The sequence below is a fragment of the Acanthochromis polyacanthus genome, chromosome 16 (assembly GCF_021347895.1).
Source record: "Acanthochromis polyacanthus isolate Apoly-LR-REF ecotype Palm Island chromosome 16, KAUST_Apoly_ChrSc, whole genome shotgun sequence".
Taxonomy (NCBI): Eukaryota; Metazoa; Chordata; class Actinopteri; family Pomacentridae; genus Acanthochromis; species Acanthochromis polyacanthus.
In genome coordinates this window covers 25,645,374-25,665,353 of record NC_067128.1, presented here as the reverse complement: position 1 = coordinate 25,665,353, position 19,980 = coordinate 25,645,374, and the positions used below count along the sequence as shown (strand labels likewise).

At 37.5% G+C, this 19,980-nt stretch overlaps 1 protein-coding gene across 6 annotated transcripts in view; it reads right to left on the bottom strand.

Annotated features, from left to right (window-relative positions):
- LOC110955028 (DNA (cytosine-5)-methyltransferase 3A-like) overlaps positions 1-19,980 on the bottom strand; it is a 76,683-nt gene that overhangs the window by 25,852 nt on the left and 30,851 nt on the right. For all 6 annotated transcript variants that reach the window (XM_022199836.2, XM_022199839.2, XM_022199838.2 and 3 more), the window contains 2 exons: positions 2,324-2,527; positions 560-718 (listed from right to left, as the gene is read on the bottom strand). In XM_022199836.2, the coding sequence (XP_022055528.1) occupies positions 560-718; positions 2,324-2,527 (363 nt within the window). The remainder of the gene's footprint in view (positions 1-559; positions 719-2,323; positions 2,528-19,980) is intronic.

Below are 19,980 nucleotides of genomic sequence, written 5' to 3'. Positions count from 1 at the left end.
TAATATATTGGAGCAGACCACAATACAAAAAGCAAAAGTGTGAACAAGCTTTTCTAAATCTTGCTTGTAAAAAAGTTTCAGATTTTAGCTTTTCAAAAATACCAGAATGATGATTTAGTTACAGCTTTGACGTGGCGACTGAAATTTAGTTGCTCATCAACATTCACGATGTGGGTGTTCTCAAGATAAGGAATAAGAACCAACCTTCCTTCTTTCTTGTAAGAAAGAATAATATATTATTTCTCTTTGTTTAGTTGAAATACATTTTGTTGCATCCATTTGCTAAATTAACTCAAATAGGTGTGGAAAACAACTCTGTATCTGGTTACTGTTATCTACAAAAGGCGAAGTTGTGTAGTGAGAGTTTAAGAGTTAAAAAATATAATTGATTGCATTGAAGTCAAATTATTTCTTCACAGAACTGGCAGCTGTAGTGACAGCAAACATTGTCTCTTTCTGTGGAATAGATTTACTTCTTTTATGTTGAGCATCTGTCTTTGATGTAACATCCACTAAACCAACATAGGATCCGGCCAGTCATAAAACCAGTAATGCTCACCACAGAGAATTTTCCATCACCAAACCACATCACCCAGCGAGTGCCGTCTGCAGCTCGACTCCGGCCGCTCATCCACCAGGACACGATCCTGCCGGGCCACCAAGAGAAGCCTCGCAGTTTCCCAAAAACCAGCGTCCCGATGCCAAAGCCTCGGTCATCCTGTTAGCACACACAGAAAACAAAGTGGCATTCAAGTCAGCACAGACAAAGAATCCAAGTTTACCCTGTGTTCATGTTGTATGCTCTACTGAATGTAAGTGTCAACAATGGATATTTGGTCTTGCAAATTTAATTAACGAGTCATGTTGTGTTTCTTTTCCGTCAGTCATTTGTCTTTTGGGACAGCACTTTGTCGAAATTTTATTCAACTTTAAATCCCCTGGAAGCTCAAGTAATTACTACAGATGTTATTTTTTTCAGCTACAGAGTTTCTGCAATGAGATTAAATTACATTTTTTAATATGACATCAAACATAATTTAATGATTTTTTTGAGTGTTAAATGGGTTGAAGAAAAATAGAAAACAATCAATCACGTCTGTATGTGTTTACTTTTGGAGGTGAATTAATTTGTTAACATTTCTTACACATTTTAGTGTAATAAATATAAAGAGGTACCTCACAGTTGTTTAATTAATCAATCAATGTGAGCTGGAGCCATGTATGGATTACTGAACAAGGCTTCCTGACCCCTTGGGTCCCTTTATGAAATAATATTCTCGTTAGAAAATCACAGAGCTCAGTTAGATTACAAAGAAAGGTATACATATCCAACAGACATGTAAAACAACTACAAATACACAAAAAACTATCACAAAAAAAGATGCAAAAAATGTTTGATTTCCTGTATCAATCGACTTGGCATTTATGTGTCCTGGTGCAAATAATGGATTAAGTTAAGTTTATGAGCTTCCTAGAAATAAATGTGACTTTATACAGAACTCAAGCATGAATACTAAAGACCTTTGTACATAAAATTTAAGACTTTATAATGATTTTAATGAGATTTTTGAGGCAAATAAATTCAATGATTTCTAAAACTTTTAAGACCTGTGAAACCCTGAGCTATTTGATTATTATCCAGATTTGTATTGTCTTATTTGTTGCTTCAGCCCCTTTTTAGGACAAAAGACTAAAAATCTTTTTTGTTGGACCTTGGACTCAGTAAAAATAATGCACACCACATAGTTCTCTGACAAATATGTGGCCCAATAAATGACACAAAAGGTAAAAAAAATAATTTTTTGATGTGTCACTGATTGCAAAGTAAGAAATTATTGTTTCTGTGGCTTTGGTGTCTTTAAATGGTTTACATGGTTTGAACTGTGAGGCTTTGTGCTGTCAAACAATGTATAATCTGGGCTGAACACATTCAACTACATGCCTTTATGTGATAGTGCCAGTACAGTGATGACAGAAAAGGAGGGAGAGAAAGAAACTCCAGCCAGACTCAAACTGAAGACAAGCCACAGCGGCGCCCCTGGAGCTTTAGATTAGATCACCCTCTTCTATCAATTATGATCTTCTTGAACAGATGATGTTCGTCCAGTTGTTAGGAAAGTGGACCATTTACGTTTTGTTGAGTCCAATAGGGATGTCTCATCATGTTAGCTTTAAAGCACACTGAACATTAATGTTTGTTTCTTTTACTGAGGAGGATACCATTTAAAGCTTCAGAACAGGTGCGAATGAAGCTTTGTGGGGAACATTTTGTCAACTCCTGTTCCCAAAATCAGGAAAATCACAGTAGGAGTCACAATCTCACCTGGTACTCTATTTCATTGGGCCTAGCCTGGTCTCCTCTAGCAACCGGCTCTGGTGTCACAGCGACTGTGGGAGAGGCGGGGTCTGTATGCTGTTGTGAAGGGGGAGGGGCTGGGCTGGCAGGCTCCTCCTCTTTTTGAAAGTCAACTTCTGACAGGTCGTCCATCATGTTTATCTCTGCCTCTCTGTACGCCCTTCGTTCTGCCTGTGAAAGCAGAACAGCATGAAATGATGAGCAACAAAGAGTTTTCTATTTTTCATTTCTGTCTATACTTTATCTGCCTGTCAGCATTTTAGACATTGTATTGTTTGTCTACTGCTCCAAAAAAATTCCCCCAAATTGATTTGAATTGATATTAAGTTTAAACCTGGTTTAAAAAGCAGCTCTACCATTCAACCACTACTCAGCAACAAGTTCAATGTAGAACAAACTGCAAATGTACCCAAGCAAAGAAACAAACCAAGCAACACACAGACTTAATTTGTGTTTTCATTTCATGTCAAGTGAATATTTATGCTGTACTGTGAAAATAAACCTTAGCTTGGGGAACAGTCTTTGGCATATCTGACCTTATCTAAGCATAATGACAATGCAAACAAAAATTCTATGTTAAAAATGTATTATGCATTACTGGCTTCTGCAACATGTTAGATTTCCTACCATTAAGAATACTGAATTCACTATTAATGGTTGAGTCTTTATCAGATTTTCCTTTAGGCAAAACACCTACACATCGCCTCCTCCACTATGTGCTGATATGATTAGATAATGGATTACTCATTCTAGTCTTTTATAAAGTAAAACTACACATTTAAAATAGCTTCCAGGGATTTACCCTTTTTCTTTTCCATTTGCTATTTGACTTTTAAAGAACATATTTATTATTTTGGGAAGGATTTTGTTAGTTTGTTCTTAAGCTGACACTTAGAGGTGGTAGGAAATATGGAAAAGGTCACTGAATGTACATGCAATTTGGCAGGTCAGAGAAAAAAAATCTAAAATGTTAATTAGCAAATGAAGAATGAAAACCAACATCCAGTCAATGCTTTCTATTTTATCCCACAACTAATAAAATAAAAACTAGTTTTGAGGCATTTCTTTCATTTTTGTTGTCTAAGGTTCAGAATAGAGGCTGTCCACCTCAACAAACCCACAGACATAAAACAACAAAAGGTTGCCAGAGTAGCAAATAATTGTCCATGCATGCCCAGATGTACTATCAAGTGTGAAACAGTGCTGTGACAGAAATAGATGTACATTGTCATAGTTTGGGGATGTCTGATAAGCAAAATTCAACCATTTGAATTCCAAACCCTGCCAGTGCGTTTAAAAGTCATGTTATCTTTAAAATAAACTCCAAAATTACACCATTTATTTGAGAGAGCGATTTTTGTTTCATGAATGTGTGACTTCTGGTTACACTGGCAAAATTAACCAAATCTAAGCTTGCACTTGTGATATTTCATCAAAATCACTTTATTCAGTGCAACTGAGAATTAGCTTAGCTGCAACCAGCAGTCCTGTGACAAAATCTCAGTGGCTTTTCGGCTGAACTGCAGACTATGTTTACATACTGACACCATTGTTTGATTGGTAACATCTGTGGTCACTTTGAAAAATGGTGTATTATGTTGGTCCCAGGTTTCTTTGAATTATATTCATGCTATACTGAGCAAAAGACATTTCTGAGTTCTTTCTACTTGTGGTTGTTCTGCTTCCATAGAGGTGCAGAGCTTTATATTGCAATGAAAAACAAACCCACAGTGGATAAAAAAGTGACAGGAGCAAAGGAACTGCTTGGAGTTTATATGATTAGAAGTGGTGAATACACACAAACAAATAGAAACAGAAGTCTAGCCGTACTGAAAAGGAAGATTTACTGACAAGAGACTGATCACAAAATGGCTGTTTTGTCCACTGTCATATCATCTACAATCTCTCCTGCATACTATTGTCATTGATCACGTTTGACATGCCGGCGCCTGCTGAGGAATACGTCTCCTCTTGTGTTTCCTCATCTGTTACAACCTTTTTCCTTTACTCCTACAGACAAACACTGTCCTTCAAGGAATTTTCATAAGTGATGCTTTATGTGGGTCTTTCCAGCTGATGTGGTGACCGTTCTAAATCAACGTCTTAGTGCTCTGAGCAGGAGGAACAATCCTTTAATTGTTCCACTAAACAGGAAGCAAGTTGGGAGAAAGGGTGCGGTGGGGAGGCAAGTTCAATGGGTTCAACTCAGGAAGGAGAGAGAGCGAGAGAAGACAAAGAGCCAGAGAGTAAATGGGATTATATTATAAGGCTGGAGAATACAACATAGACAGAATGTAAGTGAAGCACTTTGAGTGGCAGACAAGAAGACAGACAAAAGCTGTGGAAGGTCAGAGTTTCTAGTCGGTAATTTCGGATAAAGTACAATACTATACCATTACAAAAACACTACTACAAGCAGAGTATAATGGGAAGAGCAAGATGCTAAATATGGCCACAATAGATTGCTTTTACCCTTCATTTTCTGCAAGGAATAAATAAACAATAATATAGTATGCTATACTGTTTGCTTTCTTTGAACAAAGCCAGGCTAGCTGTTTCTAAAAATAAAAAAACACAAAATAATACATATAAAACAAAAAAAACCAAAATGCCATCCAGGGATTCTTTCGATTTCTAGGGTCAAAGCTTTAGTTAAAATTAGTCAGATATTTCTATAATAAAGATACTGCAGGGTTTCAGTCTTAATATTAATTATAGACTGGTAAAGTTGTATTTATGATTATATCTTGTAGGTTTTGAATCTTTTTATGGAAATTACTCAGGTACATTCATGTCACAATTAACACTGTGGGTCAAAACCACAATACTGAAAATTGTTAGATTAATTCATAGCACCAATCATATTTTACCACATTTAAAAAAAAATGTGCTGTATACATAGCAGTGACTTGACTGCATGCCAAACTAAGCTAACTAGCCGCAGACAGTAGCTTGACAGTTAAGGACAAGAATATTTTGCAGGCTGTGGAATTATTTCTGTAAATAATAAAAGTAATAGTACTTATCAGATGGCCACATTACTGTATGATTATTACTGATTCCTTGTCATGCAAAAAAACATCTTCTTTTTGGTTAAACTGAGGTGTGAAGGCAATAAATGTGTAACCACACTTTACATTTTTTTTTAAAGTCGATCTTATGTCTTGTGTGTAAAAACTTCTAAATAACTTGCTACTATATCTGCAAAATAGTGTAGTTGAGCTAATTTTTTATTACCCTCTGAAATGAAATGAAAAAGAAGTGTGAAAACAAAATGCAAGCACTCCAGTTCAACTGCATGATACAAAATTACAGAGTAGTAATAGCAGGAATAGCCACGAGCAGAAATGCAATCAAATATTTCACATCTAAAAGATGGCACAGTAACGTGGTTGTAGGTTGAGCTCTCAGCAACAAAAAAGCAGACCAAATAAAAAATAATCATGACTGGCTACTTCATCAGTTGAATTTCACTATCGTCCACATGTAAGATTCCATGATTCTTCCACAGCATTTTCATAACCTAAAAATATTTGAACACTGGAGACAACCAGTTGGTTTCTGCTCCTGCAGTGCTGGAAACCAAAAATATAATATAATGAATGTTTGAAACAAACTCGGGAAAACACATTCTGGTGCATTCCTTTCGGTAGAAAGAAAAGTAGAACATAAGAGAGGAGGAAGGCAACGAGCTGAGGGCGTAAATTTAAGTGGAAGAGACGGTAAAAGTGAGAGTGTGGGGTCGTGACAGTGCTCTCCTCAGTTTGACCTGGAGATGAGAAGGTCGCTTCTCCTCGCTCCCATTGACCTCTGACCTCATAAAATCCTAATCAGCCTGTTACATGGATCATAGACAAACCACACACACAAAGACACAGACCAACACACACACACACACACACACACACACACACACACATGCACAAGCACACACCTACACATGCGCACACACACACATGCGCGCACACACACACACACACACACACACACACACACACACACACACACACACACACACACACACACACGTGCACTGTAAGGGAATCTCCATATGTCGTCACATCTGGGAGGTTTCAACAAGAAGTTCCTGCAGCCACAGTAAACAACATATATGATGTGTTTTTTTTTATCTTCTTCCTTTAACTCTGCACTGTGCAAAAAGAATTAGGAACTGAAAGTAAAGGTAGGATACTTTATTTTTAATTTAGCAGTTCAAAAAATAAAACAAGATACACAACTGGTAAGTAGTTCTGCTTGAAGAACTTGCCATAGTTGCTTTGTGGACTTATTTTGTGTCTGTTTGTTCTCTTCATAGAATTGCAGACTGACTCCATATTGTGGAGTCCAGGGCTCTGTGGGTTAATACTATCTGTTGCAGGACTCGTTGCTCTTCATGTGGCTATAGTTCTTTACAACTCTGGCTGTATGTTTGGGGTCATTGTCATATTGCACAATGAATTTAGGATTGACAGAGATGGCTCCCTGATGATATTCCATGAAACAAGTGCCTAGAATTTTCATACACTCTTTATGTGTTCATGTTGCATGTATTGCATTTTAAAATGTTTAAATACTTAAATGAGTCCTTCCTGCCCTGTGACAGACTGGTGACCTGTCCAGGGTGTCCCCTGCCTTCGCCCAAGTCAGCTGGGATAGGCTCCAGCACCCCCCGCGACCCTAGTGAGGATAAAGCGGTGTATAGAGAATGGATGGATGGCTGGATGATTCCTTCCTTCTTTGTTTAAGCAGCACTGCCATTTTACCCTTAACTTTCTAGCCATGCTAACAGTATGGCTCCAGAGACAGACATGTTGAATGGACTGCTATGAAACATTGTAGAAATATTAAAGTGTTAAAGTGGAATGATGTCTAGCAGCAACAGTGGGTCAAGGCTTTCACTTAGGGAAAATATCAACATCTACTTGAATGATCAGCACATATTGTTGTACAGACAGTAATGTCACCAGACTTTCTCTCTTTTCATTGAAATGTCTCTCAACTGACTGGTCACTAGATTTAGTGTATAAATAAATGGATATAAATATTATAATTAATATTATAATGTATATATATAGCATATAGCTTACAGCTAGGCTATGCATTAGTTCAACCTAAAAGAGCTGTTAGCATGGCTGCAGATTTATCATTCTCATTGATCCATATGTATTACACTTGCAGTCTTTGTGTTTTAGCTTTGCAAAGGTGCACTGCCTTTGCAACGATTAAAAAAATCTCATATTTAAATGACTGAAGTGAATTCCTTACTCTTACACTCCATGTGTTCGTAAATGTTACTATTTATTTTATCGCAGACCAGATTTTCCCACAGCAATCACTGGGCTTTCACCTCGTCTTGTCTATACTGTGTTGCTACTGTTGTCAAAGAAACTTGAACACTTCAGTCAGCATCTGGACCGAATCATCTCATTAGAAGACTTGGACTTGACTTGCATTATTAAGAGAACATCAGCCGAAGTCCTGCTTACTGGATGAAACTGTGTTTGTTGCCTGGCAACACTGGCTGATTGAACACTCCACCAGGAAGTTTTGCTGCTTTCAGGGATGAAGATGACTCACTGGTGACAGACAAATTTGTATTCATCAGCTTGGGTTTCTGTGAAAGCAAAGCTGTGGTCTGAAATAAACTAAAGGGTCAGTTTCAGGCAACCAAAGAGCTATTCTAAAAAAACACAAAAGAATGTGTCACTTCTATCTGACTATATTTATACTGTGGTGAATGAATAACTGGCTGCAGTGATTGTACAATTTAACTGTTATTTTACATGCACTCAAAGCAATAGAGTCTTTAAAAGGATTGCTTCTATCGTGTTTTGTTTCTTTTTGTTGTTGTGTTTGTAAATATAAAAGAAAATGTAAAAAATTAAACAAAATAAAAATGGCCCTGCGACAGACTGGTGACCTGTCCAGGGTGTCCCCTGCCTTCGCCCGAGTCAGCTGGGATAGACTACAGCTCCTCCGCGACCCTAGTGAGGATAAAGGGGTGTATAGAGAATGGATGAATGGAAAATAAAAATGATCATGGTCTATAGCTGAGTGGTTGCACCCTTTTCTATTTGGGCTTTCACATTAAAAGATTGACAGCGAAAAACAGGCCTTGACAGATATTAAGAAATTTTGTGCACTCATGTAAGTCCTCAAGGTATTATATGGAGCTCGTACAGGGAACACGATGTACAAGCAAGTATAATTATGAGATTTTGTTATCAGCATTATCATCAGTTACAATAATAGAATGAAAAACAGAATGTTTACGTATATGAGCTGTAAATGTAGCTACAGCCTGTTATGAGAGATGTTCATAAAGCTTCTCATCAACCTTGGACACTTGACAGTTTCACCTCAGGCCGATACAATCAAGTGCAACAGAAGGTGTGTTGGAGTCATCTTTTGTTTTCTGCCCACACAGCTGTCAGATGACTCAAAGCCAACCGAAGCATTTCTCACAAACTCCGGCTCTATATCAGTATAAAATTTAAGGTCTAGATTAGTACTGTTTACAGCTGTGTATTCCTGTTTAACATTTAAGTTATAGATGATGATATCAGTAAAAGTGTGATGATGGTGAGATTTTAAACTACCTACTAACCTATAAAACATACAGTAATTATGCCACTTGGCAGCATTTAATTGGAAGACTCCCACTTTGCTGGACATCATTCAAGGTTTCCACTGTAAGATCATGGTATACAACATTTTCTGGGTTAACCAGCAGTTTGGTCCCAAATTTCATCCCACAGCCATGTACTTTTCAATTTTATACTAAGGGCTTTTTGGGGCTTCTTTTTCTGCAAGTCTTTTTTGTCAAAGAAATTGTCCTTGAGTTCCTTCAAAAAATACAACTTTAATGAGCCATGACACAGTTGAAAACTATAAAATTGTAAATGAACTACATGTGGGGCTTTTAAAATGCATTACAAAGATATTCTAAAGTTCTCAGGAGTGTTGTGAAAGTATGTTTTTAAATATAAAAGAAATGCCTCCACTGAATAGTTCAGTGGGCATAATGTAGTTTTTGCTGGTGATGTATCTGAGAATATTCAGTAAGATATTGGTTGTCATTGCCATGCTGTTGTAAAAGCAAACTGCTTGGAGTCAGTAACATGAAGTTGGAATGTGCAGATGCTTTAAGGCCGATGTGTGCTTTCATGTGAGGGACAAATAAAAACAGGAGGGGGTAGAAAGACAGAGCGCAGTTGTAATGTTGTAAGTTACAACTCTGAACTTTGATGGACCCTGTGGCCTGGTCATTGTTTTCACTCTTAGTGCCACCCCCTTGATCTCTGACCTTTCACCCAGTGACTTAACCAATGAGCCATTTCTTAATCCACGCCCCCTTTATGAGCATGACTGACCCTGACCTCCAATTGAACCCGACATTGCCCAACATTTCACACACAATACAATTAAAAGAGCAGTTAAGACCCTCTCTCACATTGTCAATAGGCAACACACCAAGTGACTTTCATTAGCATCGATTGCAGCCGTGGGACACGAAAAACAATCAGTGTTTTCCATGTAGATCTCCTCAGGTCTCTTATAGGGAGACACATGAAACAACATGCGTCTGATGGCTGTTTAAAGACAATAACAAAGTCTTTCACCTGATTGTAGCACAATCATTTTGTGAAGTGGTGTTGTTTTCCAATTATTTACATATTCTGTGTCCATTTGCATGCCTTTCTAAACAATGGAATATTGTTATATTTTAAAGTGTTAATCTGACCACAGAGAACATAAAAAACACATCTTGTATTAAAAATGATCTAAACAATGCTTGTCTGTACCAAAACTAATGTTATTCTATCAGCACAATATTTCGTGTCTTGTTGATGATTTGCATTTATTCACATAATTGGTGGCTGACTACAGGTATTTCTGATGAGTGAAAAAGTGAAAAACATTTTTTAATGGTGATCCTTTTCCCAAAAAGAGAAAGTGTGGATTTGTATTTTTTTCTTAACTAGGTAGCCTTTGAAATGTCTGCTCAGCCAATACGAAAGTGGAAACATTTTAAATTTCAACCAAATCTGAGCCTTGATTTTCTAAAAACCAAACACACAAGTAAACAGAAAAATGCACCTCTTAGAATATAATATACCAAACAACCTCTGTAATATTGTACTGGTGGTTTGGTGTTGTTTTCAAGTTAGGAACATATTTATAACCATTTGCATGTGATCCAGTGACCAGAAAAGCAGGAAATATGCTTTAAACTTGCAAACAAATTTTCCACCTGAAGTTAACTCTACAGTGCATTGATGCTTATGTGGTGTTGTTCCTAATTATTAACATATTAGGTTGTTAGATTAAATGTATACTCTTCTTCCAAAACCTAGAAATAAATTAACAGAAAACACAATTATTGCTTGCAATAACATCAATCAAAAATGTTTGCCTGCTGACTGTTTCAGGACAAAACCAAAATGTACCAAGCTTACCATTAACTCTGCAGAGTCATACTTGGTGGTTTGGTGTTCTTTTACAATACTTCATTATTTACAACAAACTTTTTTGACCCATGTGATGGTACAATTGTACAGGGCATTCACGAACTGCTGTTAGTAGTACGATGCAATATGTTCTACAGTTTGTTTAGATGACATGACGTCCAAGCAACAATTCATGGTTTAAGAAGGCTGACATGAATTGTTAAAATGCAGAAACCATAATGCAGAAAAATAATATTCTGATGTTAACATCTCTGTCTTATTTCTTATTGTATGCTACATCACAAGTTTCCAACCTGCAGTCCAGACCTCTACAAGTGGCTACAAGATAAATTGGAGAGATCTCAAGAGGACAAGAAAACATTGATGCAATACCAAGTTATGCATTTTGTTTCAGATTCCCTTCTCATCTTTGATCTTTTTGAGCAAGTAGAGGTTGTTTTGTCACAGGCCATAAAAAGTTGGGCACCACTGTCTTAAACCGTGCTTTGCTCAGATGGCCCATTGTAAATCCAGAAAATGTTGATGCAGGGACGTAGCAATCACTGATTCTAATGTATTCGTGCATGTAATTTAGGCAGACCAAACCAAGAGGGGGTTGGAGTTAAAGGGTTAACATAGCAGGGAGCCATTTGCATACTCTTTCAGCCTGTAGGAAAAGTGCAAAAAGCTTTAAAACTGCAAATCAGAACACTGCCCTTTCCCTCCAAAACAAACAAGTAAACAAAAATGACCTCCACTAAATCAATTCAAACTCTCCCTCTGATGTTTCACTCCATACACTTGGCATAAAGCCACCAGAGAGCATTAAAACAACTGAATTAAACATCATTTTGCTTCAGGAAGCAAGCATGAAAACAAACTTGCCTTGAAATAACTTGGGAACAAAATTAGCTTGTATCACTTCCTATTTAAAAAGTAAGAAGAATTCAGGCATGCATGTCTAAACAGTCTCTGCAACAAGTGCACATATAGAAATTTAAAAAAGTTAAATCACTTACAGGCCGGACATGGCAGCTCTGCAACTGCAACCCTTCCTCCCTGGCTCTCTTCCTCTCTGTCATTTTCTTGGTCTGTCTCTCTCTCACCTCCTCCTCTTCCTCCTACTCTTTCCTTTCTGTGTGTCTCCTCAGATACACTCGCCCTCAAGCCTTCTTTACCCTCTATGCTGATTGGCCAGCGGTGGACTGTGTGATTTACTGGCTCCTTCACCTAACAGATGTTTAGGTGAACAACACACACATGGACAGAGAGTGATGGTGTAGAGTTAGGCTATGTCTGGCAGCCCTAAAAGAGATGACAACATTCACACAATTCAGGTTTGTGTTTGTGTATGCGTGTGTGAGGCGTGCACATGGGTTGAGGTCAAAGGTTAGGTAAGCCTCTGAATTGACAAGGTAATAGGAAGTGTTAGGGGTCAGGACCTCTCTCTCTCTCTCTCACACACACACACACACACACACACACACACACACACACACACACACACACACACACACACACACACACACACACACACACACACACACACACACACACACACTGTGAAAGTTATACATTTATACAGAGCTGCACTAACTTACTCTCTGGCCACAAATGGGCAGAAAAACCCTACAGCAAGCAGGCCTGTTTCATAAAATTGTTACAGTAGCATAGCATTACAAACCGGTGCCTATTTACGCAATAGAAATGGTAATTTGTTTTAACATTTAATGGCTGAGTTTGACTACCCAGAATTAAAATTACAGATATCAACATTTTGAGCAGTCGTAGGTACATTGTGACTAGTCTGACTTTTTATTCCAGATATCTATACTGTCATTCTGACCAGTCAAAGTTACAGATATCTGTAATTCAGTTTGCACTGGTTATAACTGAAAAGTCATTTTGACTAGTTCAAACTGTTGTGCCCATTGGGTATTGGTCTAGGAAAGTATTCACCCAGTGCTGGCAGAGGGAATGATGGCTGCTGTGATGAATAAGTTTGTTAGAAAATGCAATGAACTAGGAAAAGCTCAGAAGAAAGGAGTTAGTAAAGAATAAGTGCTACATTCATCAGAGACCTATGGTTAAAATTCACTGAGTTCAGGATCCTCTGACGTGACAGTAAAATGTCTTGTCGTATGTAGTTCCGGTTGCTGCGCTTGGACTGCACACGTATACATATGGTCTACGTTAGAATGTCACAGTATGTCTGAAAAGCAAGATGCGTCCGACTTGCCATGACTTCTTCTGTAACTACACATATCTGCAAAGTCAAAATTCTAATTACAGACATTTGTAAATACAGTTTGAATACACAGAAATCCAGCTTGACCTATCTACAAAATCATTTTGACTGATCAAATTTTATCTAAGATTAACAAGACAAAATAGATACCATAAATTGAGAGGAAGTAAAGACATCTTGAACTTGAATTATGACTAGATATACTGCAGATATCTGAACCTGGAATTACGAATCATACTTGTAGATAGTGTATCCTGTTATCTTTCTGCATGGAGTTTGCATGTTCACTGTGTGCAGTGTGGGTTTTCTCTGGCTTCCTCCCACAGTCTAAATGATTCTAAATTCCCCATAGGTGTGAATGTGAGTGCAATTGTTTGTTTTTATTTATTTATTTCTTTATTTGGTAGGGACAGTGCACATTAATGAACGCCCATTTATTCAGAAATGGGCGTAAATATGCCGGATTATAGCACAATGCTAATTTACATCCGCAGTCCCTCTATGTGTTGCCCTGTAATAGACTCGACCTGTCTAAGGTGTCCCCTGTCAGTCAGCTGGGATAGACTGGTGATATATAGATGATGGATAGATGGATAGATGGATCCATGCGTATGAATGCTAAACATTCACACACACACACTTTTTTTTTACTGGAAAAGAACTAGAAAGCATTTTGTTAGATGTGCTCTTACACTAAAAAAGTACATAAAGAGTGATTCAACAAGTATGTGCCACATGGCAGAAAACATAAGTAACTACAAATTAAGGAACTTTGTTTTGCCAAGTTAACAATTTTATAGGTGTGAGTGATCTCTGAGTTCAGCATACAGTTCTGATATAACAGCCATGATTTACATATACAGCAGATGTGAAACAACATCAGCATTCATTCTGAGTCATGTTTTTGGCTGGTGTGTCTTCTCTGTGTACTTCATGCAAAGGTGACTGAATTGGAGTGGATCATGTTCGAGTTGTAGCTAATAAATGTTGCTAAACAGTTGCTTTTACTTTAAATAGATTACTGCAACACACACAAAAAAGGAGAGAAGCCATCAGATATGTAATGGATTTCATGCAGAAGTATAAATCAAGCTTAAAGTGTAAGGGTGATGATTATTTATCAATTATTTTAATTGGTAAATGATGTAAAACTGACGTAAACATGTATTTATGCATGTTTTAAAATATTCAGAACAATCAGCTTGGAGGGAAAACAATTTCACACATTTGTTCACAAGGCCTCAAGCACACAATTTTGGCATGAAACACTGAAAGTAAACTTGAACACATTAAAATTGCTCTTATTATGTCATATGAAAGTCATTATTGATCCAATCTTGTAAAAGAAACTTCTGGAGATCATGCAATTGATTGCACACTGCACTGACAGAGTAGAGGTCAAAACAAGTTTATAGCTGAAAGTGTGCAACGTGCATCTCGTTAAATAATATCAGCACAAGAGGTTAAACTGGTGTTAAAGGGAGAAAGGGGGCATACTCTAATAAGAAGAGTATATGACACACCCACTCAGTATTTTTCTTGGCTGCAGACATGAAATGAATGAATGCCAGAATTTTTTTTATCCCAAAATGGAAACAACTTTGCAGAGTTACCAGGTTTCCTTCAGACAGCAGTGAGATGGGATCCTGATGGGAGTGCGAACAGCTGGATGCAGTTCAACTGACTGACAGAGCTCACACAAACACACACACACATGCACGCACGCACGCACGCACGCACGCGCGCGCGCACACACACACACACACACACACACACACACACACACACACACACACACACACACACACACAGACAGACCAGAAACCTGGAACTGATTAACCTCTGTCTCCATCACTGATTTCACCCCTTTCTGTCTTTCTGTCAAACACACACACACATGCACACACTTTTTCTGTTTTTCTTACTCCTCTTTCCCTCCATCCTTCACTTTGTCAATATCTGCTTTTTCCTTTGCTTTACATTTCACTTAAATGTCTTAACTGTTTAATTTTCTTGCCTGCTTTCTGATTCTTTTTCTTTTCCTCAATCAGCTCGAAATTTCAATGCTACTCTGGCTCCTGACCTAAATTTTGGTCGTCACATCAAATCAAGAGCAAAATCTGCTTTCTGTCACCCTAAAATATCATAAAGGGTCAGAGACTGATGTCAAACCATGATCTAAAGAAACGTGCACATACTTTTTTTTCTCTCGCAGGCTGAAGATGATAGACTGTTTATAGGTCTCTTCCTTTGGGTATAAAATGTGCTACATTGATGAATTTGCCTTGTCGCGCCACAATCTGTAGCATTTTTTTTAAATTTCTGATCTTAAGTTCTTCACTCAATGTGAAATGTAGTACTATATTTCACCAGTACAATATTCTGAGCTGTAGTTCAGAATTAGTATTTAGATTTATATAAGAACAGACGATATGCTTATTGTCACACATACCAAAGAGACTGTTCACTTCTGATAGGCATAATAAGTGTTTCAGGTAAAATTATTTAATGTTTCTCACAAAAGCAACAAGAAAAAGTCTGTGAATTGAAAACACATTTGTGGAGCAGAACATCTGTATCATCATATTGGGACTCCGTTGAAGGACCCGTGTTCTCAAGCCGTGACCATACTACAGTATAAATGTGCATACAGACAGATGTAGACACTCACAGACACATACTTGTTGTCATTATTCCCCTTTTCTAGTTTGTGGGAGTCTGTTTTAAAGGCTCCATTACATACAACCAATAGGTCATATATGTACATTTCTCGAAAATGTAACTGCTGACCATGCAGACTATTGCCCTTGTAGCATAGTTGCTGTGACATCCTTTTTGGACTGCACACAAATGTGTTTGGAGGGTCCATGCAGACTCTTTTGGATGTAGACAGATGATAAACTTTACATGACATGGACACTCACATATCCAGACAACTATAACACTCTTAGATAGGGGAAAAAAAGCTCTACAACAAAAACTACAATAAAACACTGCTTTAACATCCAATAATTTAAAAATAATAAAGGTTCCATTTTATAAGCATTTTTAACAAGTCTCACATGTTTTCAGAATATGTATTTCAGGTTTCAACTCAAAATCCTGCATAGATAATTACTTCTACCATGCCTTTAATATCCCTGGTTTTAGCTCTGTTACAAACAAGCTGCTTCAGTATCTGCAGCTTTAAATCCAACTAAGCTGCTGCTGCCCACACTCATTTTAGGAAGAAGCCCATAGGGACACCTCTGGGCTTGTTCAGAGACACGCGGTCTGACATGGAAAAAATTAAATAAATGAGGGGATGGTCTTTCCTCACATTTACTGGGTCTCACAACACACTGGGAAGGCTGTATGTTTTTAAAAAACTGAATTTTCATAGTATGTCCTCTTTGATATAATAAGCATATATATTTTTTTTATATTATGTTCTGATATTACATAGGACTTTTAGCCAACTATGAAGATTATTAAGAAGGTCTGAATACTCCCATCACTGCCCTCACCTCCTTCCTTTCTATGTATTATGGTTTTGCTTCTTTGCTCCTATTTTTCTCTCAGCTTTCTATATTTTAACTTTAATTCCTCTTTGTTTTTCATATTTCAACACAGAAATTTTTCTTTCTTTCTGTTAAAAATATTAACATTGTGAAAAGACGTTTCCTTTTAGTCTCAATTTTTTTCACTAACCTCAAGCAAAATACACATGGCATAGGGTTTGAGAGTTGGTGATGAGTCAGTAAGTGAGAAGATAATGCTGAAACAAAGTCCCACATGCTCTGCCCCGTCTCTTTCTCTCTCTCCATCTGTCACACGCACATGCAACAGTTTGCAGTCTGAAGACAAGCTGGTATCAGTTTAACCAACTGTATGTGTGTTCACATATGCTTCAGGCCAGCATGTATGTAGATTTGTTGTTGATTACATGTCACAGATTATTTATGTGTTCTAAACACGCTCTTTTTGCTGTATGCATGTGAACTCCTGTCACGCATGACAGATTTTAAGGTTTGTGCCAATCAAACACTGACTGCAGTAAAACAAGTTCAAACAAGAGAAAGGGGAAACTGTAGCTACACATGGTTTCTGCCTGAGCTCTCAGTCTATTAACCTCTCTCACTTCCTCTCACACATTCTTGCATTTTTTTCATAAACTCTAACATCTCTGTGTGTGTCAGTCAGCCTGAATGACTTTCTCCCTTCCTTTCATGACCACACACACATCCTGTCTCTTTCAGGCACGCACTCATACACGCACTTTTTGCATCTACTGATCATCTACTCATTCACATTACCTCTCTCGACAGCACAGCAGTACATTATTCACTCCGGCGAGGAATTTTGTCCTCGGTCCACTAGTTTCAGATATCAACATTTCACACAAACATGCGAGACAATCTTTTTGGTACACATCTATGATAATATAAAATTGCAATGTCAAGTACTTAACCCAGTGGCAACTGATTATTTGGCTACTTGAGGGAAACGGAAATTAGTTATATACACTATAAGATCGTCACATACTAAACTGACATGACAAACAGTTAATTATTAAAACAGCCAGCAGTTATAAAGCCCCCTGGAAGATTGAGGTCCAATATTTGTCTTCTTTAAGCTCTGTTTTGGTTTCCACCAACTCCAGAGGGAAATATCTGTCTCTGTACCAGCCAAATATCTCACTAACTTGCTAGCTGTTAATTATATCCATTTCTGTGTTGCCTACCTGCCTAAAACCAAACTGTTGGTTTGTAGAGTTTTTGTGCTAAAGACAGATGTGTGCTGCAGCTGGAAGAATAGGAGGTAGGTGAGAGCAGTGATTTGATCCAAAACAGTAAATCAAACATTAAGTTTTAAAAATGCTGGAAAGCTTTGCACCATTGAGGGAAATTGCTGAATATGGTGATCACCACTACAAACAAGCAGCCATGGGATTCCACAGAAACAGAAAAAACTGAGTGCAACAACTTAAAATAAAGGAATAAAAATTGTTTTTTTTTGTTATGTTTTCCTAACTCGGAGAGAAACTAGTGGCACTAGCTGAAATAGCACAATGCGTCACAGTAGGTCCACTTTAACTTTAACGCTAAGCGTTGCAATTAAAAATAGAAACTATGACTTGGATACAATACCATAGTTTACTGAGGACAGTATATTTATAAATGACAAAAATCTATTTCGTCCTTTAAAGATGTTAAGTCCTATCAGAGTCACAAAAATATTACAATTTGCCATTAAAATACACACATGTAATGATAAATTCCAATTTATGTTTGTATAACTGATAGCCAATACATTACTATAATTGAAGAAATTAACTTGTTGGTCTCATTGGTATCGATGGCACTGGCTAAGCCGAAAAATCAGAACAGATATCAAAAATAATGTCAAATGAAAGCATTAAGCTTCAACCACTTCATTTACTCCATGCCAACCTCACCTAGACTACCAAAATGAGTCTGCTTATACTCTTCAACTTCAAACATTAACAATTTTATAATTTTCATGGTTCAGAGCTGTTTGGAGAAGGGATACTTGATAGAGCTCTGCGGGTGCATTGGACAAAAACATTTAGGTCACCACTGTTTTAGCAACAAGGCCAATGTTGCTTCAGAACAATGTCTGTCAAAATCAACCAAAGACAAAATCTCTTTGAGAAGCAAATAGCACATGAAAAACCTTTGCAGGTACACAAAGGAAAAACCCCATTTTCAGTTTCAAGAGCTGGGTAAATTTCACTGCAAAAAGCCAGTGACATTGACAGAGTACAGTTCATCTCCCACAAGCCAAATGTGAGTCTGTATAGAGAGGAAGTCCACGCCCTTCCAGTGTAAACAAACAAGCTGTACAGAGCAGATGAGGGCAGGCAGGACGACTGCACACAGAAGTGTGTGATGAAGATCGAACAAAAATGAAAATATGAATAAGGTGATGACAGGTTAAACCTTGACAAAAACATTTCCAGACGACATTTTTTTGATGCAAAACATTCCACCCCATGCTGAAGACATGTTCCAACAATTATGACAAATGACAAACACTGGCTAAACACGCCAGAACCAGACGAAAGGACAAAACCTGGTCTAAAATTAGGTTCTGTCATGTCAAATGTTTAATTAAATGTAATGAAGTTGTTACTGTATTATTTTTACTACCCCATTGAACTTAATTTATTGCCTGCTTCATAGTTAATAATATCCTAATAGTAGTTATTAGGTTATTTACTATCACTCTGTTTATATAGCATTTCCCAGCAGTCCCAAATTATGATACAAGAACATCAGTAATAATTTATTTTCCCAATTTAACATTTGGAAGCAGCATATGCCTTTATATAACACACTGCAGTCAGCAGAGATGAAGACTTGTTCTAAGTATTTGTTAATGAACAGTATATGCCAGCAATTACAACTTGTCCAACACTATTTTGTAGTACTGTAGAACACCTGTGTTTTACTGTGTTGTTATTCATTATCTGTTTCTGTCATAGACTGTGTATAAAGATAGTGGAACCCATCCGTAATTATCCTTAGCTGCAGTTTTAAAGCTCAGTGCAACTGGTCTAGCCTCACCAGTTTCAGAGTCTCATCAGTTTCAGAGAATCAGAAACTGATTCCTCCAAACTTCCAACTAAATCCAAAACTAAATCCAAAAGCCAGCAATGAAATGAAGAATGAGCTGAGGAGGGTGATGCAAACATCTCTGGGCCATTGACTGTCCTGCAACAGCACCAACATGTCACTGAAAGCAGTCACACCCTTCATCATGCATAACTTTAAGCCTTAATACAATGTAAACAGGTGACTTACATAAAAATGTACCCCCCAGTACAGCTGTCATACACAGGGATGAAAACTGTCCAACACAATGATGAAAACAATACAATAATAATAAATACATCTGCTTACAACACACAACCCTACAGAACA